General features: G+C 37.5%; 1 protein-coding gene across 2 annotated transcripts in view; it reads left to right on the top strand.

The window, feature by feature from the left end:
• The first annotated feature begins 1,247 nt into the window (after positions 1–1,247).
• Positions 1,248–26,605, top strand: part of CUL3 (cullin 3) — a 98,089-nt gene continuing 72,731 nt past the window's right edge. The window contains exons 1-2 of one of the 2 annotated variants that reach the window (XM_030833807.3): positions 1,248–1,447; positions 21,257–21,454. In XM_030833807.3, the coding sequence (XP_030689667.1) occupies positions 1,382–1,447; positions 21,257–21,454 (264 nt within the window). In that variant the 5' untranslated portion in view covers positions 1,248–1,381. Of the gene's footprint in view, positions 1,448–21,256; positions 21,455–22,573; positions 22,701–26,605 lie in introns of those variants that run through there. The other variant, XM_030833987.3, reaches the window with a different exon arrangement.

Below are 26,605 nucleotides of genomic sequence, written 5' to 3' on the forward strand. Positions count from 1 at the left end.
AATGCCAAAAATTTTTTTTCCCAAGTTATCCGCAAACTGGAATCAAAGACAAAAATTTTGGCTTTCAAAGTCTATCATACTCTTGTAATGGTAAAAATGATTTGGCAGGTTAAGGATAGGTTTCTAATCATCCTATCTTCTACTTAACACCATTTACCAAAATACTGCACTGCGTTAAGGGAGTTATCTCAATGGCAACGAAAAAGAGATCTTAACACTAGTAAGTTCTGGGTCCCTCAGAAAATATCAGTGAATCTAGAGCTTATGCTGTTTAAGGAAATTTTGTGGATTTCCACCCCTCAATCCTGACAGCTGGGGTGTGCACATCCGATCTGAATACTTTGTTAGGCATACAGGAACCGAATTTCTGACACTGCAGGTAACTCCTGCACAAACTCTTCTTTCAACTTTCTGGCATCTGGTCAAGTACCCATCCCTAGTCCACATGCCCTAGAAAAACACAGGAACCAGTTCTAGGACGTGGTTATCCACCTAGCACCCCGCGCTCCACCCCGAGACTACTCGCCTCCCGCCCTAGCTCAGCCCACCCCGGCCAGCCCAACCCGGCGGAGCCGGACCCAGCCTACTACGGTCCTACTGCTCCGGCTCTCTGAACTTCCCCCGCCCACTCCGTCCACGTGAACGGGGACCGCGCCGCGGTCCACCAATCAGCAGCCACCTCGCCCAGGATCCGGTCTCCAACGATCCCCTTTCAAAAAGTCAGCTTACACCTCCCGCCTCAGTCCCGCCCCTTTCCTACCTCCCCGCCCCTCTGGTCCCTCCCACCTCCCCAACTACCGGTTCCCCTCCTCTCCTCCCGTTGCCCCCTCCCGCTCCCAGGCTTCGCCCCGCCCAACCCAGGACAGAGCACTCGCCCTCTTCTCGCGAGATCTGAGCGTCCCCCGCAGCGGCCGTCCGCTTCCCCTTCTCGTCCTCCCACCCCCCTCCTCCCAATCTCTCCACTCTCCGGCTCTCTTCCCTCCCTCCTCCCCCCTCCACCCTCTGGGCCGGATCTCGTCTCGCTGAGGCGGAGGAGGAGAAGGAGGAGGAGGAGGACGTTCGGCCTGCGCAGTGAGATGTTTGTCCGTCGCCGCCGCCGCCGCCATCGCGGAGGAGCGCGATAAAGGGAGCCGAGCCGGGCGTGAGGGGCACCCCGTGGAGCCGCCGCGCCAGCGCAGCCCCCCAGCCAAGCCCGAGACGCCGGAACCCGAGCCGCCGCCGCCACCGCCGCGGCCGCCCAGGGGCCGGCCAGCTCCCCAGCCCAGCCCGTGGGCCGCGCCGCCGCCCCCAGCGTCGCCCCTCGCCTGCCCGCCCGCCTTAAATGTGACACCGGCGCCTCGGAGTGCGACCCGAAGCCGCCGCCGGGGAGGGGACGAGCACCATGTCGAATCTGAGCAAAGGCACGGGCAGCCGGAAGGACACCAAGATGCGGATCCGGGCCTTTCCGGTGAGTCTCTTCTCGGAGCCTGGGACCCCGGGTTGGGGGCCCGGTCAAGAGCCGCACGCGAGGCCCGGGCTGAACTCCCCCAACAGGCCGCAGGCCCGGCCTCCCCTCCCCCACGCCGCCGGCCGCGGGGCGCTAGCCTTCCCGGCAACTGGGCGGCGCGGGGCCCCGGCGCGGCCGCCCTCCCGGGCCGTTCCCCGCGCCCGTCGCCCGAGTCTGGCGCCGCTCCCCCGCCCCGGAGCTGCGCCTCCGGTCGCCCTGCGGGCTGCGGCTGGGGCCCCTTCGCCGGTCCCAGATTCTCCCCACGCTCCTGGGGTGTAGGCCCAACCCCTAGTACTCCGCGCCCGCTCGGTTCCCGGGACTCCCAGCCCTGCAGGTATGGGGACTGTCCAAGTCCTTCTTGTTTGGGGTGTGTGTGTAACTTTTCACGTGGGGTTTCGCTGCGGTTGAAAAAATCACCCAGCCTAAAAGATGGCCAGCCCAACGATGAGGGGGACTGTCCTCTCCCGCTCTTCCCCTGTTCAGGAAGGGCTATGCCATCCACCTGCCCCCCACGCAGTGACAATGGTTCCACGTAATGCTCCATAGTAACATACCAACAACGTTCTGTGTGTTTACAGCATTTTTTATCCACAAGCTTCCAAAGCACTTGACAAACTCTCTTGTGCAGGAATTGCCTTGCCAATCAAAGGGAAATAAGAGAAAACAAATTGGCCGGTTGGTTCTCCATTTCTTAGCCATGGAATCCCAAAAGAATGAGTAGTCACCACCCTGAGTTGCTTTACTCTTAGGGACAGCAAACGTAGTCTGTTTAGAAACTTATTCTTTTTTAGCATTACGTTGAGTCATACCCTTGCAGTGTTTAGTATATGGGGTATAACTTTGGATGTCATATCTGATTCAGATAGCCAATGGCAAGCAATTAAAGTGTACTATTGGAACAGAGGAGCTGGACATACTTGCTCATGTCGCTACAGTAACAGGTATATGTCAAGATAGACAAACTAGCAATGGAAAAGAAGATTTTAAAACAGTAAAACTAGAGAAAGAACTTGGGTTTCCTTTCTTAGAATCACAAACACAGTATATCATGCAAGGAGGGAAAAGAGGGTTTGTATTCACTTCATGAAGCATGCTTTTTCTAAAGTGTAGTTTGCACTTTAGAGGGAAGACTTATTAATATAATTGTCCTAGTTGAGTAAGAAAGCGACCCAGAGAACTTGAGGACCTCTCTGAATTCTTAAAATTTAGAAGAAGGAAATACACCTTATGCAGAACTCTGAAGTTGTAATAACAAATATTAATATCAATGTGAAGAGTCTTCAGGGTTTATGTAAATAAATGTAGGATATACTCAGGAGAATTAAATGTTTTGATGCTCATTAAAGGGATTTTATATCTTTGAAGTTTTTTTTCTAAGTAATCATGAGAAAGTACAAAGAAAGTGAGAAATGTTGACAGAAGAGAACTGATGAACTTCATGTGCACGTTTTTCCTTATAATGAAACAATGAACTGGGTTTATGATTTTGTGAGTAATGTTAGTTCTCCTGCTAAACCAGTTCTGAATATTTTTAGCAGAATCTAGAATTACTCAGAATTTTAAATAGTTTAGTACAAGAATTTTTTAAGAAAAAATAAGCTATTCTTAAAGTCTGAGTTCTTCTAATTCAGATTATTACTAAAATGTGGAGTAGTTCACATCTGACATCAGCTTACTTATGTGGATATTCTGATTAACCAGTTGTACCTTTATGTGTAGTCAACTCTTTGATCTCTTGGTTTTGCCTGTTCCTACCTGTTCTTCCATTCCTTCATTCATTCAACAAATATTACTGACGACTGTGTGCCAGGCACTGTCCTAGGGTCTTGGGATATATCGGTATAGCTTGAAAGATGAGTATCCCTCCCTTCTGGATCTTGTATTGTTGGGAGGAAGTGGTGGGAGAGAATTTCATTATTCCTTTAGCTGAAGAGTATAATAGTATGTGACAAGTTACCACATACTACTGAAACTGATTTTTTTTTTAAGCAGCATTATGGTCATGAGCTAGTTTAGACCCTTTCTGTCTAAAACTTGTTGCCCTCAAAGTTTTTCTAAAATCCTTAAATGAAGTTTGTAAGTGGCTAGTGTTTGATATTCAGTACTTAATATCTGCTAATTTTTAAAAGCATTAAGATTTTTTTTATTTCATAAGTATTAACATCACTCATAAGTAGTTCCTACTGAAAAGAACCATTATATTTTTTAATGTATAACTTTTAAAGTCATAGTTCTTTGAACCTTCATTCAGGATGGATACATACCTCAGTGGTGTGGTATTTCACTGATTAATTTGGTAACTGAGTGCTTCTAGACCTTCAGAATTTTTTTTTTATTCCAGGTTAGCAGTCTTTTACAGAATTATAGTCTCCATGGATTGCTAGTCAGAAGTAGTAAATGCATATTATTCCATAAAGAAAATATTATGTTCATATGTACTCGTGTGTGCATACTTAAAACTGTTGTATTTTACATTACCATCTGAGATAGACAGTTACTCTAAGGGAAATTGCAGTGTAATCGAAAGCCTCAAGTGCTCTTTTCAGAGTGTTTTATAAAATTGATGTGTAAAAAGTATAAAAATATGTTTCAGGATTGTTTTGTTTTCATTGCAAAATAGTCAGTGAAGGTACAGGATATTTTGTAAATGTGTAAACCTACTCCAGCTATAGTCCCATCAGTAAAATCAGTTTCTGAGAAACTGGTTCTTTTTAAGGTGGGAAACAATGAAGAGCTTTCTGCACTTATAGATTGGTGATGGAGGAAATATTTATTCCAGTTTGTAAACTTTCCTGCAGTGGACAAAATACATATCATTTCACATCTTTTGGGGTTTTTTGGTACCCAAAGTAACAGCAAGGGCCACAAAACTTTTTTAAGGAAGAAGTCTGTAGTTGGGAAACTTCTGGAAACGATATGGATTTGGACCAAAGAATGCTGCCCCCAGAAGTTCCTGGTCCTCTTTCCTTGCTGTTGCCATGTGTCTCACTCCTGAGCTTTTATTCCACTATGTAGGATTAGTTGCTGTCAGGTGAACCTTTTGTCCTTATCTTTGAAAAGCCATTACTCACCATCTGTACTGTCCACTGTCCACGTGGGCTTGAAAAGCTTGATTGGTTTGGAGGGGATATGGTTGAATGGAAATACTGGTCTCTCCTCTGATTTGCCTTCTTGTCTGAGCCTTCAGAGTTTAGGAGACGTGTTATGAAAGTGATTGTCTTTAGAGTGTGATCTGGAAATGGTTTCAGTTTTTGGTTTATAGAAGCATGCTAAATCATGATAATGAATCTCTGGTTGTAGTGTCCACTCCATAGTTCTAGATGGGCTTCACAGAGCACCACCTGTGTGGCGTGAACAGTTACTGATGTAGAAGTTATTGTTAGATGGAACCCGCAAAATGACTGAGATTAGAAAGAGATGAATTTTAAGATCATTTGTGATGTACTTAAATACTTAAGAGGACAAGAATTTAATGACAAATGGGGACAGTTAATGTTTTTTTTTTTTTCCTGGCTATAGTGATATTTGCTAGATATGGAGGAACAGCTTTGATCTTCAAAATAGGTTTCTCTTAGGGAAAGTAGTTGTTGCCTAGAACTAGCTGGACTGTACATAGAGAAAGGCTGAATAATAGTTTTGGAAATCACACAGGGCGGGGAATTAACTATAAGTTTGTTTTGCATTCTCTAGTGTTTTGTTACAGAGATGTTATGGAGTAAGATATAACATTCATTAAAGTGTTGCTTTCACTTAGACTGATTTTGTTCTATTTAATGGTTTTAGGACAGTCAGCTGTGTTGTAGCTGTTAGTACCTCTCAGGCTTTAGAAGTTTAAAAATAAAAAGATAAAGTAGTTATCTATAAAAGTGTATATTTTGCGTTATCTCCCTAGAAAGTTCACAGGAGCCAAGAAAATTATTATTGCCAAATTATTAATACTAAAGTTACTGAATTTGAAACAATTTTAGTAGTATAGAATATAATGTGAGAATTTGGCCTTTTAAATAATACACTAGTCACAAAGTTCTTTCAAACAAAATAGAGAAAGTGTCATTTGTTTGTACATCATTCATTCATTAAATGTAGCTAAGTAATAATAGCATTTCTCTATTTCAACAAGAATATATAATTAAGACTAGAAAAAGTAGTATGTCTTCCCTTTGTGTTATAAATTGGGAGACCTTAGAGATAATTTTTTGCTGTTATCTTTATTCAAGAGTATCTGGGTGTTAACAGTTTTGTTAGCTTTTTATAAAAGTTATTGGACAATTTGTAGTTTTAAATAATGGAACTTTGAAAATAGTTCTTGTTTGTCCATTGTAAAGTCAGCAAAAAAGTAAAAGTGCTACTAGTAAGAAATCACTGAGATAAAACATGAAGTACATTTAGTGTCTTTCTATTGTGAAAACTATTCAGTAGTAGTCTGTCAAAGCTATGAATTCATTTTAGTAGCTTTTCTAATTAGAAAAGTGATGCATATTCATGATAGAAAATTTAATAAATATCTAAACTTATAAGTAAGGAAATAAATATCACCTGTAACCCTGCCACTTGGAAATAAGCCATATTAACATTTTGATGTGTTTCCTTTTAATCTTTCATAAATGTATAAGCACACAGTAAAACTGAGGTACGACCTTTTCATATGCTGCCTTTTAAAAAATATATAGTATCTCACTGTACATTTATTTCCATGTTAAATATATAGAAAACATGATTTTGGATGACTGGGTAATACTCTCCAGTACCTTGGCTTATACATTTCCCTACTGACAGGTATTTTGATTGATTCCAGTGAATTCGTATTTTCTCTGTTATAAAGAATGCAACTGAGACTATTTAGGCACATAAATATTTGAGCCCATCCATGATTATGGAATTACTGGGCTCGACATAATTGATACATATTACCAAATGGACCTCCAGAAGGGTAGGAGTAATAATAGTACCACTCACCGAATGCTTATCATATGCCATACAGTTGTTCTCTGTACTTCGCATGTGTAAACTAATTTCATTTGCACAATAGAATACTACTATTATCATCTTTTTTTACCTAAGAGGCCTTGAGAGCTTAAGTAGTTTGCTTAAGATCACTTTGCTTGTAAGTGGAAGAACTAGGGTTCTTTCTAACCTAGGTAGTCTGGCTCTAAAGTGAATGCTTTAAGAATTAATTACATCTCTCAAGCTTGTATCAGTAATGTCTACCATGTAGCAGTGTCTTAGCTAACATATCTTTAATTTTGTAGGTGAAAAAAATAGTACTTCAATGCTTTATTTTGCATTTCTTTGCCTACTTGTAAGAGTAAAACTATGGATAGTCTAGGGAATTTTCATTTAGTTTTACATTAGAGTATTCAACATATGTTTTAGAAGTATGACTAAAAAGTAAAGAGGCTGAGAGCATAATAGTTAAGAGGGTGGGCTCTGGACTGTCAGAGTTTGAATGTCAGCTCCACCTCTTTCTAGTTGTGTTATCTTTAACAAGTTACTTAACACTTCTAGCCTCAGTTTTCTCCTCTGTAAAATTAGAATATTTATAAGACCTATTTTACAGGGCTGTTGTGAGATTAAAAAAAAAAGGTATTAGAACAGGACCTAGCACACAATTAACTATTGTTATACCAACATTTAGCCATGATTATGCCACAGTTTATATATTAAAATTGAATGTTATTTTTGCAAGTAATTTTATTTACTGTACAGTTATTTTAGTGATGCCGCCATTTTTTGGTGCTTACATTTTTAGAACTTACATTTTGAAAAGCTTACAGAATCAATCTGTGAACCACATTAAGAACTCAGTGTCAGGATATAGGTTTGGTACCACTGGGGTGCTTCGAAAGAATGCCACTGGCTCTTGGGTGAGGGGTAGATTCAAAAGAGAAGAGATCCAATAGTGATTATCACATAATCATCGGAATAAGTATGTAATCTTTCTGGGGTAACTTTATTGAAGGAGTAAACACTCATTTGGTGTGTACATTCTAATATGTACATTGTTTATCTAAAAATACATTTTGTTTTTATTTCCTTCCTTTTTTTCTTCCACCCTCTTTTTTGTTTCACTCATGAACTAGGCTGCGGTCCCTGCCCAAAGCTTATACCAGACACCCTTTTGAACCTGGAAGTACTTAGCATAGTGTTAGACACAGTGTGGGTGGTTAGTGAATGATCGATTAAATGAGAAACTAGTCCTTTAAGACAAACCATAGAAATTCATTACTTAGGTAAATCGATGCAGGTAGTACTCCAAAATGTTTGAACTCTTTTCAGCTGTAAGTTAAGTCTTAATTTGTAGGTCATTAATGATCATGTGGCACTTCCCTTAAAGGTTAGTCAGTCTAATCTCTTGAAACTGTAATGACTTGAAAGTAAAGGTAGTATGTACTGGCAGTAACCTTGGATTGGCGTGTCAGAAGACTTAATCTCTGGCCTAGTCTTTTCTGTTTACTAGCTGTACTCTACATTTTTTCCTTCCACCATGACACCTTCCTCCCAGCCTGTTAACGATACATGGTGATCCCCTACTTCCATTGCAGGTTGACTACCTTGTATCATCAGCCTGTTCTGTGAATTCTTTTCATCTGAAATTTACCTTTGCCCTGAGGATACAGGCTTATATTCTTGAATTGAGGTGTCTTTTTTCCTTATAATCCTTGAATCACTGGGCCCAGATGCCATTCATTGCCACATCTGTGATCCTCTTGTGTCTTGGGCCCTCGTGAACTATTTTTTTGAGTGCTTCTTGTGACCATCTCCTAACTTCGTACATATGCTCCCTCAGTCACTGAAGACTTCAATACCTTATTCACAGACATTCTCTGTAGCTTAAATTGTAACTTTATCCAGTGCATGTGGGCAGAGTCATTCTATTCATTCTAAAGTATGTTTATTGTGTGTTCCTACTAGAGGTCTGGCACTAAATATACAGTGATGATCAAACAGATCTGGCCTCTTCTGTATTACAGTGATCTTCACTTTGTCTTGGAGCTCGTCATCCCGCTACTTTAGAAATCTTAAACTTCAATATTACATTGTATCCTAGCTCCTTCATTTATTAGATGTAGGACTTGAGCAAGTCACTTAACTTCTGCCTGTTTTGTTCTCTCTTTTGTAAAAGGGAGAAAACAATATAGTACCTACCTCATAAGATGGTTGTAAGGATAGAGTTAATACATATAAAGCTCTTAGTGTCTGGCACATAGTAAGCATTATAAATAAATACAGACTGTTATTATTTCATTATTCTATCCTACTTGCTGCTTATTTCTTTCTCACATTAAATGTGCTCTTGGATTTCAAGAAGACCCCTTGCATTCTCCCAGGCTGTGGCGCCTGTTGCTAGTTGCCCCTTCTTTCCTGCCTCCCAGAGCGAGGCCAGAAATATCAGCAAAAAGCATCTTGAACCATTCTATTCATCTGCCTTCACTGCTCATATTTTTTAGACTATTGTGCACTCCTGGAGAAAATTCCAAGACTGTGGTCTCTAAGCTAGTTGGACTCTCAGTGCCTCTGGGCGATATTTTTGTGTCCCTGGTAAACTCCCTCTCCCCTTTCCTGCATGAGCTATTTCAGACTTTAATCACTGTCCTTAAGCTCTTTATTGAGAGTTCTCTTATCTCTCTTTTTCAGGAAACTTAACTACTAAAGTTATCTTGTGTAAGCTTCTCTTTCAGTTATATTCATTAACCTGTATCTTTACTCATTCTCAGCTCCTTCCCTTGGGTCTCAGAGAAGGAAGGTGTTCCTTTTTCTGTCTTCCCTACCATGGTAACTACCATACCATCTCCGTTCATAGCCAAAATTCTTCAAATAGTCAGTATCTCCTTTATTAGAACATGATTTTCTTTAGAGGAGGCGGCAGGTCTTTTTGTATTGATCTTTGTCAGTGCTGCACAGTAGTAGCCGACGATGTTGAATGAATAAACTGACAAGACTCTGGTTTGTTTTCTCATCTTTAAGATGGGAACTATGGCAATCTTTCTCACAGGTTAATTGTGAGGGTTAAAAGAAATAATGTCAGAAAGTGCTTGCTAATAAACAGTGGCATCATTGAGACAGTTAAAATGATTTTCTAATCATAAAGTTAGTATTTTCAAGTAAAAGTAATATGTTTCATGTAGGACATTTATTTTCAAACTCTTATAGGGTCTCCAGGACCTAGGAGGAGTGGAGTAGGTATCTTCAGAAGTTTCCCTCTCTAGTCATTTAGAGCAGTTTGTACATTGCTCTATGTGTAGAAGATTTCTTTTTAAAAAGTTCTCTAACTATTGCTTTAAAATCACTGTCATTAATCAAGCCTTTTCAAAGTTGAGGAGAGTCCTACTTTCCCAAGTTGGTAACATTAACCAACTGAGAAATTGAGAACTGATCCTGTAGTTGTTGTAACCACTAATCCAGAGCTTTTGCTGCTAGAAGAGCTTTTGCTCTTTATTTTTTTAAGTCAATTTTAAAGTTGAAAATTAAGTAAAATTTCTTAATTTGACTTCATTTATCTAGTGATCATTGAGAAAGGAATGGACCTGAATTTGCTCTTTAAATGAGAAAGGTTACTGCTAAGCAAATGAATAAAGACTTCAAAGGGATATCTTTTACCTACTTTAAGAAAATACAAGATTCCTTAGAGACGGTTTTCTATAAAAGCAAGCCGTCATTGCTAAGAGGAATGCTTTAACGTACTGATTGCAAGTCATCCTTATCTAAAGCAGCTCTTAACTGAGCAACACTTAGCCTCTTCTATTTGCCCTGTCCTCTTGAAAGTAATCATGAAGAATTCTTTTTCTCCTTCCCTTTTCAATTTATTTAATAGTATGAGAAGTTGCTTTATAAGATGAGTAACTACAATTTGTTCAGTGTCTACCTTGTGTTAGGCTCTTTGAACTATAATTATCTCAAATTCTCAGAACAATCTTTAGATGTTACTTCTGTTTTAAATCTATCCTGGGGCTCAGAGAGACATAGTAAAATATGTGTATTACATATATACCTATGGAAGGGCAGAGCTGGAATTCAGATCCCAGGTGTATCTGTCTCAAAAATTCATGTTCTTTTCATTACACCACACTGCCTTAATTATATTCCGTTAAGAATTTGCTAGATTCTGAAATATTTACTTTCATAATAGGAATATATTGGAAAGTTAATTCTAAGCTTGCCGTTTAAATGATTACCCAGGGACAGATCTAGGGCCCCTGAAGCTTATACACTGCAGTACTCTCTTTATAAAAAGGATTCAAAATTAGTTTCCAGATCTTGGAAGGAGCTTTTGCAAGCTTTAAACCTCACTAGATTCAAAGTATATGCACCTCTCATAAGAGAATACATGTTATAAAAACTTTGAATACATGTTATAAAAACTTTGAATCGATGGGTGCCTATGTTGTTCAGTAAAATTTTAATATATAAATTGCTTAAGGGGGTCATAGTGTGTATTGAATAAAGCAGTCAAAATCATAACCAATAGGAAGGATATATTAGTTGACGTATTTCTTAGTTAACACTTTCCTTTTTAAGTTAAAGACTGATAGTACACATTTTTAAACTTTTTTCAATTAGAAATTTATCTTGTAAATATATGTTTAGGGCTTCCCTGGTGGCGCAGTGGTTGAGAGTCCGCCTGCCGATGCAGGGGACACGGGTTCATGCTCCGGTCCGGGAAGATCCCACATGCCACGGAGCCTGCACGTCCAGAGCCAATGGGAGAGGCCACAACAGTGAGAGGCCCGCATAGCGCCAAAAATATATATATATATGTTTAGAAAAAAGTGATTTTATGTCTTTCAGAATGTATTAAGAAGTAGTAGGTTAAACAATGAAATGAATTTTGAAGTACGAAGATCAGGTAGTTTAGAATAAGCAAATGAGACATGAAAGAAGTGTATTATTTTGATGAACGTTACCATTAGCCAAAAAAACAAGTAATTTATTTGGTCCTATTTGTTTTCATAGTTTAATTTTTAAGAGCCAGAAAGGACTTTAGAGAGAATATGTTCTAATCTTATTTAATACATGGGGAAGTGGAGAACTGGAGAGGGTGATTTTACCCAAAGGATACTTACAGCTTGAATTTATGGAAGAACCATGACTAAAAGCCTTATTTCTGGTTAAAAGCTCTTTTCTCTAGACCAAACTGAAATAAGCATATAGCCTTAATAATTCAGTGTTAATATTAGCCTGTTAATTATAAATTGATTTTGTAATATCAGACACTCAGGTGATTTGAGTTGACATGGTGTAATGGAAGGGTCCTTAGCTCAGGACACATGGATTCCTTCATTGCTCTAACTAGCTGAGTGATCGTGGATAAGCTACTTAGCTTCAGTTTCTTCATTTGTAAAATGAAGAGATTTTAATTTGGGGTTTTCTTAGGCTTATTTCCACTCTTAAAATTTCAGTCTAGAAAGCGAATGCTGGTGTGTTCTCCTTTGCTCTAAAACATTTTGTGATGTTGCAAATGTCACCTATCTTTTCAGCCTTAGAATAAGAATGGTATATTTCAGTGGTGATGATTAAATGCTAATATGAAGCAGTGGAAAAGTTAGCTATGTTCTTACATACTTCTTTTTGTGTAAGTTGGTAGTTTTAGAGAAATTTTGAGATTTGATATCAGATTTTTGTAATAATTTTATGTTATAGGCCTTTTGTTGTCATATCACATTTAGTTTATGGTTAGGTTCATTCAAAGACAGAGCTAACTGTGGCAGTTTGTATTGTTTTACATGTTTTTTTCTCTTTGGAGTGTGTGTAGCTGATTCTGGTATAAACTACTTTGTTATTGTCCAACAGTTTTATACATCTTTACACTTTATCATAGTTTTAGAAAAACTGGGTTTATCCATTTCAAAAAAAAAACATAGCGATGTAAGCTAAAGAGAACAAAGTATTGTCATTTTTTATTAAAATTCATAGTTTTAGATTGTAGGATAGAAATATGGAACTCAAACATGCACTTAGATATGAAGTATTTTTTGTCTGTAGCATTACTACTACTACTTTGAGATTCCATCCAGAAATATATGATTCTTGCTTTTCTATTATTTTTGTTTTCCAGATGAATGTTTAAGAGCTAGTTTATACACGAGCCCTTACTATTATTGAGATTTAATAGTATATTGAGAAATACAGCAAATGTTTTTATAATTTTAAAGTGTTGATCTTACAGATGTAATAACTAATCTTCTTAATAGGGAGAGTCTCTATGTTTGAAGAGTTCTAGTCAAGATGAATATTGTATTCTCTGGATAAAACGTGTTTCAGGGTGCCAATAACATCTCTTTATATCAGCGAAAATAGCACCAATAGCAGAGTGACAAACTTCTTGACTCAGGGAGAATACTTATGATTGCATATTATTTTTTGTGGTCATCATCAGACTATGAAATGTTACATATACATTTTTTCACATATGCAAAGATCATTCACAGAGATATCGTTGAAAGAATATTGTTAGTACTCTTAAGTCACTTGTGACTTAACTGAACTTTAACAGGCTAATGTGAAAGCTTGAACTTAGTCTTTGAAAGAAATGTTCCAAATTTTTAAATTGATTTTTGAACAGCCTACTCATGTTGAGAACTGAAATGCAGATTATAATAATTGAACCGTCTGTTGATGATTTAAGTGTCTCATTGTAAATGTTACTGTTCTGTAATTTAGTGATATTAGAGGCCAGTTGAGTGTAGCTCAGCCTTAATTTGTGATTTCATAGCATTTTCCCGGACTACTGTGCTTTTCTAATTGATAATTGTCATTATCAGTCGTTACTTTCGGCAGCACAATTCCAGCACAGAAGGCTGTATGTTTCTTCCTTGTAGTAAAGAAAAAGAAATTTATTGAGCAAGTGATGTGTGTCGGATGCTTTCACAAACTTTCTTAATTGCCATACAATACACCATTTTCTCCCATTTCTCTTGTTACAAGCAGATGAGGAAAGTGAAGTTTGGAAGGTTGAAGAACTTGCCCAAAATCTGAATGTGTCCCACTGGGCTGTTTCCTCAAAGCTTGGATCTTTGGCTATCTTTTGATGGTTGAGGATGTTTAAAAATTAACTGATGAATAAATGGGATTATTGGAGATGTCATAAGTCATTGTGTAGCCATTGGTCATCAAGTAGGTTCATCATCATTACTAACTCTAACGGGACTGCATTCAAATCAACTAAGAATCATAACATGTATTAAAAAGGATACAATAAAATAAGGGAACAGAGACTTGATATTAGTCTAAGGTGCTTATAATCTGGGAGGGAACTTCCTTACAAAATTTATGGCTTAGTTGTATTTATCTAGAACATTGCCATTCCTCAGATATTTGTACCAAAGCAGCTGTTTTGAGGCTGAAGCTCAAAATTAAGATCAAGCATTTTTCCTTGTTTATTTTTTTTCTAGCTGTGTCATTCTGAATTGCCTGGAATTTCAAATTCTCACCCTTTTCCCCCACCCACCCTGTTCTAAATTTCTTGTAGAAAATTATTCACAGGGGACTAAAGACTTTTTGTCCTTTGTATGTAGTGGATGTGAAGAGTACAGTTCTCTTCCTTTTAGTTTTAATTGGCTAATGCTGTAGTTCTCCAGCTCTCTCAGTAATTACAGAACCTTCAAGATGTGTAAGTGTGTAATAGACTGACATCCTTTTAAATGCAGCATTTTGAAGGTTTATGTTTTTATATCTTTTAAGTAATGTAGATGAAAAACCAGAGATGTTTGTGAAAGAAAATAAAGATTGTTAGTGTTATTTTTGTTATTGATACTTACTAGTGAGGGGATTATAATCCTGGATTGGGGACAGGGAAGTGGGCAGAAGTCACTTTTAAAAAATAAAGTCTTGTTTGGTTTCTAAGAGGTCTCACTAAACCATGGACATTTAAGAATACTCAATTATATCTTTCGTTTGAAAAAGAGCTTTTGTTTCTTTTCTTGCTAAATGAATTTACTTTGCTGAACACTTTGTAACTTGAGCTTGTTGGGGAAAGATGCAGTATATATCTAAAATAAGCAGACATTAAATGTTTGTGTATATACGTATGTGTGCATTTTATCATTTTATTGTTTTGCTGAAGCATTGTTACCAGATCCCTTCCTGAGTGTATTTGTAGTTATTGCAACCTGAGTAAGTCAGTTTCATCAATGGGATTAAAATCCTGCTCAAATACTTTGGAATATTACTTTAAAGTGTTAGGGCTTTTAAATGACTCTGAGTGAAGTCTAGAGTGATGTTTTTAATGGTTAACATTGATGACTTAGAGTTTATCATCTAGTCCTTTTAACTTTCATTGACAGTTAATGTTGTATTCTCTATCAAGGATAGGTGAGAAATTCACCCATCAATTAATCAGTAATGTAATTATTTTGCCACTGCTTATTTGATGCCAGGACCAAAGCGGGTGTGTAGCAATATGTACTTGAAGCCTGTTTCCTTGGGTGTATTGTTTTTGGACTTATTTGATTTGGGGAAAGACTGTAACTTGTAGATCTCCTCCTGAATAGCCTTTTTTTAATCCACTATTTTCTTCCTAGTTAACATTTATTAATAAAGTTAATGATTAAGCAGCCTTTTGAAGCATTTAGTTAGGTGACTGTGAAAATACTACTTGATATATGAAATTTGAGAGTCTTTTGCTTGTACATTATTGTACTTTATTTCTGTTTGGAAAATATATTATTTTAAAATTACATTAATCGTTACATAAACACGTTAAATTATTTTTCAGTATCATTGTGCTTAGTAATTCAAATGTTCATGTTTTCAAAATTACATTGGTATAACATAGGTAAAACAACATTCCCCAGACATTTGTTTATGGCCTTCTAAGTAACATTGAAGAAAAATGCACAATCCCTCAACTATCTCATAGTCTAATGGAGGAAAAAGATTCACAAACAGATAATTATGCAGCAGTATGGTAGGGTAGTGATAGATATAACCCGAGTATTATGAAAGAGCTGAGAAAGAGTTGTTAACTTTGCTTGAGGAGGTCAGGGAAGGATTTTTGGAGGATGTGACACCTGAGCTGTGTTCAGAAGCTATGTAAAGAATCAAAGAGGCAGAAGAGGGGTGTATAAAGAAGACATGAGAGGGTGGTGTGTGGAGGGGAGGTGTGACAGTGGACAGGAATAACCACTGGTTTAATGTTGCCAGGAAGTGAATGTAAGATAGGTAGTAGTTAGTGAAAGATGAAGTTAGAGAAGTAGGCATAGACTGACTAGATCATGAAGTGTTATGTTCCCTTTTAAAGCACACCCCCCCCCCAGTTGCTAATGAGAGGTGAGTTTTGAACAGGAGTGTGATGCTGATGTGGTTATTTTAATGATTTTGAGGAAGATGGATTCCAAGAGGTTATTAGAGTTCATGGTGGCTGGAAGGCTGTTGCAGTAATCTAGATGAAAGTTTTAGGGCAACAGTATTCAGGATGAAAGATTGGGAGCATATTTGAGAAATCTCTTGGGCCTGATGTTGGTAGCACTTGATGATTGGATGAGAAAGGGATGAGAGAGAGGAAAGAAGAAAAGTTAAGGCTTACGCTTCTAGCTTGTATAACTAGGTGGTTTGTGTTGCCGCTACTGAATTAGAGAATACAGAAAGAAGATTTGGGTGTGTTTGGAGAGTGAGTTTACCAGAAATTTTGGACATGATAAGTTTGATATGTGTCTGGAAAATTTGGTTGGGCATATCCAGCAGGTGGTTGAATACAGTAGTTAAGGCTTTGGGGGAACTTCTGGGCTGGCAATATAGATTTGGGAGCAATTAACATGTAAGCCAGTAATTTATCTTCTTTGAGATGAGGACCAAACTTCTTGGGAAATCTGATAAGAGCTAGTGACCCACCATCCAGAAAAGAAGTGCACACACATTATATTTGCAAAATTTTATATGCAGTTTTAGGAGGCTCCAGAATCCCTTGCCAATCTAGAGCCTTGTAAATTTTAGAACCCTAGAAGTATATATATATAGTAGTTGTAACTATGATAATGAATGGAAGTGCAGCCAGTGTAGAGTGAAAAGAAGAACCAAGGACAGAGCTCTGGGGATTAAAATGATTTAAATGACACTGGAAGAATAGGAGATATGAAGTAGGGGAATATTGTTTCTGAAAGAAGGCTACATTTTACTGACTTTCATTTAGCATAGTTGTCCTCTTAAGGTACTTTTGTTTTAGCTGTTTATTTGCTAAGCCTAAAAACTATTTTTTTTCCTGACATTTGATGCCCATAGATGAGAGTTCAAGAGATTCTGTCAGTTATTCAGCATGTGAGGGATTATACCGTAGTCCCTCGGTATCCATGGGGGATTGGTTATAGGACCTCTTCAGATACCAAAATCTGAGGATGCTCAAGTCCCTTACATAAAATGGCATAGTACAGTCAACCCTGTATCTGCGAGTTCCATGGATATGGAAGGCTGACTGTACTGTGCCCTAGGCTGGGCTGAATTCTACTGACATTTGCATTTAATCCTCTTGATAGTCTTTTTGAGATAGGTATTGTTATTAAACCTACTTTTTTACAAGTGAGGAGATAAAGGTTTAGAAGAATTAAGTAATTTGCCCAAGGTTGCGTGGCTTATGAATTTAGCAGAGCCATGACGCAAATCCAGGCCTGTCAGACAGCAAAATCTATACTCTCTACTAATACACGGTACTGTGTTTACCAAGATAATCAGTGATTATACTGTAATATTACTTTACCCTATTAGCACAGTGGGATGGGAGGTGAGTTCAGTGGTTTGTACTGGATTTGAGAATATGAATTCCGATTCCAGCTCTGTGATTTTGGGTAAGTCATTTAATCTCTCTCGGTCTATTTTGTTCTCCTTTGTTTGAACATTTTTATACCTGAGCAATCACCAGAAGAAACATTTTTGCTCTCTGTCTTCATTTCTATCTATGAAGCACAAATACTGAGGAAAATAGTACATACCATCTTGGATTTCAAAATAATGCTTGATTTATATATGTGAGAAATGATTCTTTTATTACAATGTAAGAGTATTTGTACAATATTTGAAGCCTCTTAGTTTATATCTTTAAAATACTTTAGTTTCTAATAGAAAATTTAGTAATTCATGCTGAGTAGAGACGTTTTTGTATGTTTTCTAGCTTTCATGGGATCTTATGTTACAGAGCCTGAAAAGATCATTTGAAGTTTTTGCTCAACTATTAGCAGTATAGTTATCTCTGGAGTTTTTAGTCCGCATTAACTTTACTCTTTTTTGAAATTGCTTTGAACGTTCTGCTTTATATGTTCGTTGTTTAACCGCAGGGATGGTGTCTTAGCCTGCTTTATTGTAACCTCTACATATGCTGTCAGCAAACTAAAACCACGTTGCACATACATGGAGTATTTGAGGCCATCATTATCACGTTGTCTTGTGGGCTTTATTTGTGAAAAGTTGCAAATAGCAACATCTATTTATATTTTATGTGGATGGCATCCTCTGTATGAGAATATCTGATAAAAATAGGTAGTAGTTTAGATGTAAGGGTAAATTCTCTTAAGGCCATTTCAGAGAAGTCTCTGATAGACCTGGATTTGAATAATATTTGAGTAACAGGAAAGAATTTGTTTTCTAAAGAGTTCCTTTTTAAGCTCTCCAGAAAAGAGCAGAATAATAAGACTCAGTTTGAGTCATCTGCTTAAGAATCCTCTTGATTGGGAGTTGAGCTTGTTTGACTGAATGAACTGTTTTGCCTACCTACTTCTTCCTCTTTCACATTCATACTCATTGTACAGGACTTGGAGAGGATTCTTTTTTTTTAACCACTTTATTGAGGTAAGCTGTACATATTTAATGTATGCAACTTGATGAGTTTGGAGGTAAGTATTCATTTGTGAAGCCATCACAATCTATGCAATAAACATATCCATCACCTCCAAAACTTTCTAGCTTGAGAGGATTTTTTTAGCTCGGTATCTTTTATCCATTTCAGGTCAGAAGTGTACATGAATCTGATAAGTAGTTGATGCAGTGTTTCCCTGGTTGTGAACGTGGAACTTGTAGGTTTTCTGAGCATGAAGAGGGCCGCTTAGTCAGAGATTAGTAAAAAATCAATCAGCAGGTGTAAGTGCTTGTTATATGCCAGCTATTATTTTAGTGGCTGAGGTTATTCAGCAGTGACGAAAATCCCTGCCTTCATGGAGCTGACATTTGACTGGGAGGAGAGAGGCCAGGAAAAGAAGTAATGTGAGGTTGGAATTTGAGGGTCACTAGTAGGAGGAGGCTGCTGTTGTAAATAGAGTAGCTAGTTAAAGCTTTATTTTAAGGCGACAGTTGAGCAGAGTTTTGAGGTTGATCAGTGAATGAGCCACTTAGGTATCTTGGGGAAGAGCATTCCAGACAGAGAGAGTAGCAAATACCAACTTGAAGTGAACTTGTTTGCCATATTCCAAGGAGTAACAAGGAGGCTGGTGGGGCTGGAGCAGAGAGAGCAAGGAGGAAGAATAGATGAAGTCAGAGAGATTATCAGGTCGAATAAGGCTTTGTAGAATAGCGTAAGGACTCTGACTTTAACTACAAGAGAAATGAGAAGTCACCGAGGGTTGTGAGCTGCCGAGTGACATGATTTGGTTTGTTTTCAGAAGGTCACTCTGATTGCTCTATGATATTGGGCAAAGAGCAGAAACAAAGACCAGTTAGGAGGCTGTTGTAATAATCTGAGAGATAATGGTGGTTTAGGAGCAGTGGAAGAAATGAGGAATTAGGTTCTGGGTACATTTTGAAGGTAGAGACAACAGAATTGCCTTTTGTTTTACAAGTGAGGTGAGAGACTAAAGAGGACTTGATTACAGACTTTTTGGCCTTAGCAACTGGAAGGATGGAGTGGATATCTGCTCAGTTGGAGAAGACTGCAGGGGAAGCCAACTTAGGGGAAAAGATTAGGCTTTCTGTTCTAGACTTGATTGAGATGCCTAGTAGATTTTCAAGTAGAAATATTGAGTAGGTAGCTGAACATAAGACTCTGGTGGTGAGGGCTCCAAACAGGTTATATAAATTTTGAGGTTAACTTAAAGCCATGAGACCAGATGAGTTAACTTCACCTAAAAGCCTAGCGTGGATAGGTAAGAGGTTCAGACAAGAGGTTGGAGGTTGTAGTGATGAGTAAGAAGCAGTAAGCACGCTGACAAATAGGAGCAAGTGGAATAGGAGGAGAAATGAGATTGTAGTGCTTGGAAGGCAGGTGAGGAATCTGTGTCAAGTGGTAGGAGTGATCAGCTCTTTGAATTACTGCCAGAAAGGTCGAGTACGATGAGAAGTGAGACTTTGACTGTTAGATTTAGCAGCGAGGAAGTCACTGGTGACCTTCTCAAGAGTAGTTTCTGTGAAATGGTAGAGATGAAAGACTTATTGGAGTGGATTCAAGATACAACGGGAAAAATGTGACTTGGAGACAGTGAATATAGAAGTCTTCTCCGTAGCCCTGTGATTTTGTTGTAAATGAAAAAGAGAAAAATTAGGTGGTGCTGGAGTAATACGTGGGGTTGTGAGGATTTGTTTGTTTGTTTGTTTTCAAGATGGGAAACTGAGGGTATTAAATGCAGGTGGAAATTACCTAGCAGGAAGGAAAATTTTGATGATGCTGGGAAGGGAGATTGCTAAAGGGAGGTCCTTGAGTAGGTGAGTTGGGATGGAACTAGAGCAATACTTGTTAAACTTCATTTTGTATAGGTATCACCTGGGGTTCTTGTTAAAATGCAGATACGGTTCTGTAGGTCTGGGATGGGGCCTGAAATTCTGCATTTCTAACAAGTCCCTAGATGATGTCTGTGCTATAATTTGAGTATAAGAACTTGGCACTTTGAGCACAAGAACTAGCAGGTTATATTGGTATACAATCAGGTAGGTTAGTGGATATGGCCAGAGTTTGTGCAGTGTCTCTTCAGGTTACTTCTGTTTTTTTCAGTGGAACAGGAAGCAATTCATTATCCTGGAGTGGATGGAGGAGATGGTGTAAAATCATCCAGGAAAGTAGAGTCCGTCTAGAAAAGTAGGATTGTGGGGTTGTACTAAGGGCCGACTTGTGGTTAGTGGTTATGAATTTAAATTCAGATGGATTGAATATGGTTGTATGTATGTTATTCTGTAGTTGCTTTCAGCTGTGTGGGTGCATGTGAGGCGTAGGTGGGCAGTTGGTGTTTAGAATGGCAAGTATTTTGGAGGGGGGGAAGGGGGCAAGTTATTTATGGGTGTATACAAGGTGCTTAGAAATGACGGACCATGGAATCTAAAGTGGGAAAGGAGGAAAATGAGAGAATGCTAGGTTTAACAAAGAAAATGTGTGGTTTTATTGTTTTTTTTGTTTTTTAATTACAGATCTCCTCATCTTTAATTTGCTAAGGAGCTCTGCAGATCTTCAGGAGAGGAAAATAGTGTTCATGTCCCCAATTTTTTTCATCAAGGAACCTTTCTGTCTCTCTGAGCTCATATTCTACTAAATAAATTTAGGGAAAATATGTCTTACACTTTTTGGCTAAAGCAAGTATTAACATCAGGGATTATGATTTTATTTAAAGTGGAGGGTTGTGCTGCAGATAAGAAAGAAGGGAGGTGTTAAAAGGATTTGTTAAAAATTTCTTCTATCAGCTCTAAAAACTTATTTTAAAATGTATCCCTTTATTTCTGTTAAAATAGATTGTTAACATCCTTGTAAGTCATGCAGATTTATAATCATAGCCATATAATAAAATATTTACTATATGGACAAATACAGAAAGATTTTCAACCATTGGTTTTTTTTTTTTTTTTTTGTCTCTTTCTCTCTTTTGGATATTACAGATGACCATGGATGAAAAATATGTAAACAGCATTTGGGACCTTCTGAAAAATGCAATTCAAGAAATCCAGCGTAAGAATAACAGTGGTCTTAGTTTTGAGGAGCTCTATAGAAATGCATATACAATGGTTTTGCATAAACATGGAGAAAAGCTCTACACTGGACTAAGAGAAGTTGTTACCGAACATCTCATAAATAAGGTATCCAACTTTAAAGGACTGTTGCTAACTATATTGAATCTAGAAGTATTATTTTTAAAGGTTCCAGGAAGCCTATAGAAATAATAATTAGTAGCTATATTGTAAAACCTCACTTAAAACTTACAATCAGCTAAACCAGAATTTTTGATAATTGAGAGAAGGTGAAGTTTGTGATCTTTGATAGATATAATCTCGGAAGCAGACTTTTAATTTACATATGCTTGTTTATTAATATGTTAATTACAGATCATTATTTCTTTCTTTAAAATGCTTAATCAGCCCATTTTAGCTTTCTCTTCTTTCTCTATATATTTGAAAATAATAAGACTACATTGTTTAAAAAATATTGTCTAAGTCTTTTCACCAGATGAAATTAACTTTATATAAATTTTTTAAGATAAATTAGTGTTGGACTGTTAACATTATAAAATGGTTCTTTGGTTCCAAAAAGATGTATTTGTTTTTTTAGAGCAAATGTTTTTATAAAGCAGACTCTTCACTGAAAGTATGTCTTGCTTTAAGATTGTCAGATAAGATGTAAAATACCACAGATAAATAAAAACTTCTCAAAGTTTTTGTGTGGTATTAAGGTATTTGTTTTTTAAACTTTATTTTAAAAAAAAGGAAAGTTGCATCAGTAGTACAATGATTTACCAGTTGTCAACATTTTGCCACATTTTAGCCAGTCTTTCTATTGGTACTTGTTATTACTGTTACTGGTATTATTATTATTGCTGGACAGTTAAGAGAATAAGTTTTAGATTCATTTACTCTTAAATACTTTGGAATGTTTCTCCTAAGAACAAGGAAATTCTCTCACTTAACCAAAGAACAATGTTCAAAATCAGGCAGTTTAACATTAATATAAAACTGTTATCTAATATGGTCCACATTCAAATTCACCAGTTGTCCTGTGTGGAGGTGATGTCATTTATAGCAGTTCGTTTTCGGATCCAGGATCTAATCCAGGATCACACACAATTCCTCAGCCTTTCTTTGTCTTTCAGCACATTGACATTTTTGAAGAGTATAGGTCAGTTGTTTTGTAGATTGTCCCTCAGTTTTTGGTTTGTCTGATTGTTTCCTCATGACTAGTTTCAGGTTATGCATTTTTGGCAGGAATAATACATAAGTGATGTTGTGTCCTCAGTGCATCACATCAGGAGGCACATGATGTCAGTTTATCCCATTATTGGTGATGTTAACTTTGATCACTTGGTGTCCGCCAGATTTCTCCACTGTGAAGGTACCTTTTTTCCCTTTGTAATTCATAAGTAATTTGTTCAGATATATTTTGAGACTGTATAAATATCCTGTTCCCCAAGAAACTTTCATGTGATGGTTTTAGCATCCATTGATGATTCTTGCATGAATCATTATTGCTACGATGGTTACAATATAGTCACTTTCTATTTCTACTCTTCCTTCTGTAATTCTTTTCTCTTAAATGGGATTACATGAGCAGGTAGCTAGTATCTCATGAAGCAAGGTGATTATGTTCTTCATGCATTCAACAGTTTTTTGTTAAGTGCCTGCCATGTACAGCTTTCTAAGAAAATCTAGTAGATGCAAAGAGATATGATGCTGTCCCTTCCTAGGTTTGTTTTTGCTTTTATTCTGATGGAGAGATGATACACACATTTAGGTAACAGTGTGAGGCATTATATAATTCAATGGCAAATGAGTTGTATGGGCAATAAATGGCTTAGGAATTCAAATGAGGGAGAGATTACCTTGGGCTGTAAGATTTCATGGGAAAGGATGAAATTGAACTGAGCCATGAAAAATTTGGGATATAAGTGAACAGTGTGGAAGGTGTTCCAGGATGGCAGATGTCACATGATTATACAGAAATAAACTTGGATGATAAGTAGAGTTTGACTGAGGTGTATAATAATTTATGGGGATTAGTGGGGTATAGTGTTGCAAAGTTGGTTTGGGCACAGATTGGAGAACTTCAATGCCAAGCTAAGGAATTTGGACTTTACAGTGGAGGTTTATTGGAGGTTTTTAAGTGGATGATATTGTGACAAAATATTTTAAGAAGATTAAGATGAGAATGATATAAATGTAGAATGGGGGGAATGTGTGCTATAAACAGAAGACCTTGAAAAATCTACGTTAAGGTGATAGGCTAGAAATGAGTGGATGATGTCAGAAATTCTGAAGACCAGGTAGAATTTGGTTACTGGGAGAATTATGGTGCCACCAATAGAATTATTGTGAACTTATAGTGGAAAACTTATTTGGAATGCGTAGAGGAGATGACAGATTCTGTTTTAGGTTATATTGGAAATTTTTATAGTTAGCACCTTAAAAATCATTTTACATGTGATAAAATTTGAGTGTGAGATTGTAATAAGATGTCCAAGTAAAAATATGATGTGTTTGGAGATATACAGGTTCAGAGCTTGGGCAGGAACTCAAAACTGGAGATCAAGATCTGACACTTGGTAGCATGTACTGAGGAATATATGTTGGAGTGCAGAAAATGAAAATCCCAGAGCCAAGGGATGTCATCTTCAAAAGCAAACTGTGGTAAATAGGTGTGGGAAATGAAGACTGATTTAAGAAACTTGACATCAAAAGAAGGAAGAAAAGTAGAGTGGGGGAGTTTTGCCTAAAGCGGTTGAAGAGGAGAAGATTGGAGCAACTGAATTTTTGGGTATGGAGAGAGTGTGGAATTGAACAGTGGAGAAGTGAAGGTAGAAGAGGGGCATGATCTCATTTGCCAGAGGTTCTATAGGGTATGATAATAATATCCCCAGCTAACTCTTATTTAGCATTTACTACGTGCTAGGTCCACTTCTAGTGCTTTTAGATGTATTCACTTATGTAATGGTCACAACCCAATGAGCCAGATACTACTATTATCTCTATTTAAAAGTGAAGAAACAGAGGGCACAGAATTGGTGATTTGTCCAGATGCATGTAGCTAGTAAGTGGCCTAGCTGGAACAGTATTGAAGTAGTGCGGCTTCAGGCCGAGTCCTTAATTTTTCTATAAATCTGCTCCTGAGGCATAATGAATTGATCAAGATGCAGTAAATATATGCTGAAATTGAGGGTGCATGTGGGGTTTTAGGAAAATCGGTTCAGTTTTTGTAAAGCTATAGTCCTTTAAACTTTAGTTCTTGGTTTATTTATAATTAAAATGAAGGAGTTGGCAGTAATATCTTTGAGATGCTTTAGTTCTAAGACTATCATGAATCTAATAATTAAGCAGTGCAAGTTCTGAAAATGAGATGAAGAGACTTGGAGTAGCTCCTGTGGGGAATATACTAAGGGAACTGGCAAGTGAGGAAAGAGATAGCTCAGTAGGAGTTGTCCTGAATGTGTGATCTATCGTGTGTTTTTTTTTTTTTTTTTAAGCAGTGCTTTGCAGCTTGGGCACAGATGCAGAAAAAACATTTGTAGTTATTTGGTTTGGTTGAGAATCGGCTCTTTCAAAAAGTGAAGAGTGGAGGGGAAGCCAGAGTGTGAGGTCAGTGTTGATGTGATTGATATTTGGACTCTGAAACATGGTTAGGTAGAAATCGAAGTCATGTGAACGATAACTCCATGGTAACTGTAAGAGCTTCAGCATATTGTTAAGTCTCTTAAAGTGGTCCCATATCTAAGATTAACTATCATTTCAAAATATAGGCATTTCCCTATAATATATTCCAGAGAACATGTATTCAAGTTGATTATGCTAAAGAATTACAAAGTGTATATGCTAAACTTTTATTTCTCTTACAGATGTTAATGATATATCAACAGCATCTGAAAATATTCTTTAGTTTTTATTTCTTTCACAAATACTCATTTGATCACCTTAAGCTAGTCAATTTCTGACTAGGGGATGTACCATTGTCAGCATATCTAATGATTGATTTCTTTATTTAAATTGAATTAAGTTTTTGAACCTCTGTTAGTATCTATGCTTTCATTTTTGTGTTTTCCATTGATCTTATTTCACTTTTACTCTTATAAGACACTTTAAAAAGTCATACAAATACGGTACTGTCTGAAGGGGACACTGTTAAAGGAAGTCTGTTAACTGATAGGGCCATCATACAGTAGACCAAAATGTTTGTCCCCTGATGTCGGAAGTCTCCATTTGTTTACTAGATGGGACTTAGGGATGTTTTTGATCTAATGTGCAGAAATATAGTTTGCATGGAAATCAATATTGCCTGTCTCTACATTGCACCTTCTGACTGGAAGGTAAGAGAGTGGTTTAGGGTTCTGTGGTATCAAAGTAACTGTCTCAGTCTCACAGAATATATCCCTTTTTATGGTTCTGAAAGCATTCCTATGTGGTCCACTCCTCATTTTTTCGTTTACTATGCTTTTAGCAGTTAGCTGAACTGCCTAAGTAATAATAATATATTTTTTAAAGCAAAGTTATTTTCGACTGAAGTGAACCTTTTAGTGCTGTGGTATAGACAGCCAGGACCTATCTTTTCACATTGAAGAATTCAGAGGAAATACAATTTTTTCATGGCATCAGAGTTCGTTGGTACTCCGATTTCAAGATGAGAATAGTGAACATTTTGAGGAACATTTTTGGTAAAGCAGAGTGGTATAAACTACAAGAGGGCAGCTGATGGGAGGATAGTTCTTTGCAATGAAAGTAGCTGATAATGGGCTTTGGAAATAAGTTTACAGAATTGAAGCAGGCATAGAAAAGCTAGATGCTGTTTCTCTTTCTTAGTAGTATATTCTTCCTATCTCTAGAAGAATGTTTCCCCAAGAAACTGAGACCCAAAGGAATTCAGTAAATTTCTCAAGACCGCAAAGCAAAACTTAGGGTGTGATGTGGCCTTTGTGCCTTGTCATTAAAAAAAAATTCTTGTCTTATTTAGCAAATATGAAGACATTTCAGAATTCACAGGGATTATTTTCTTCTAAGTAAAATAGCTTTAAAAGTATGGTTATGTTGGAGAAGAAAAGTTGTGCTACTTTCCAGTTTTAAGGATTTTTAAATTACAGGTCATTTTGTCAGAGCCTCAAAAGTATCCCTATAAGATTTATCATCACAGAATTTAACATTCAAAAGTATTTATTATTTGCTAGGCTGTGGCTCGGGTGTAAGAAATGTATTGGTAAATGGGTTGCATCTGATCCCTGCATTCATGGAACAGATAAACAAGTGTTTAGTTATAAA

Source organism: Globicephala melas, chromosome 7 (genome assembly GCF_963455315.2).
Source record: "Globicephala melas chromosome 7, mGloMel1.2, whole genome shotgun sequence".
Taxonomy (NCBI): Eukaryota; Metazoa; Chordata; class Mammalia; order Artiodactyla; family Delphinidae; genus Globicephala; species Globicephala melas.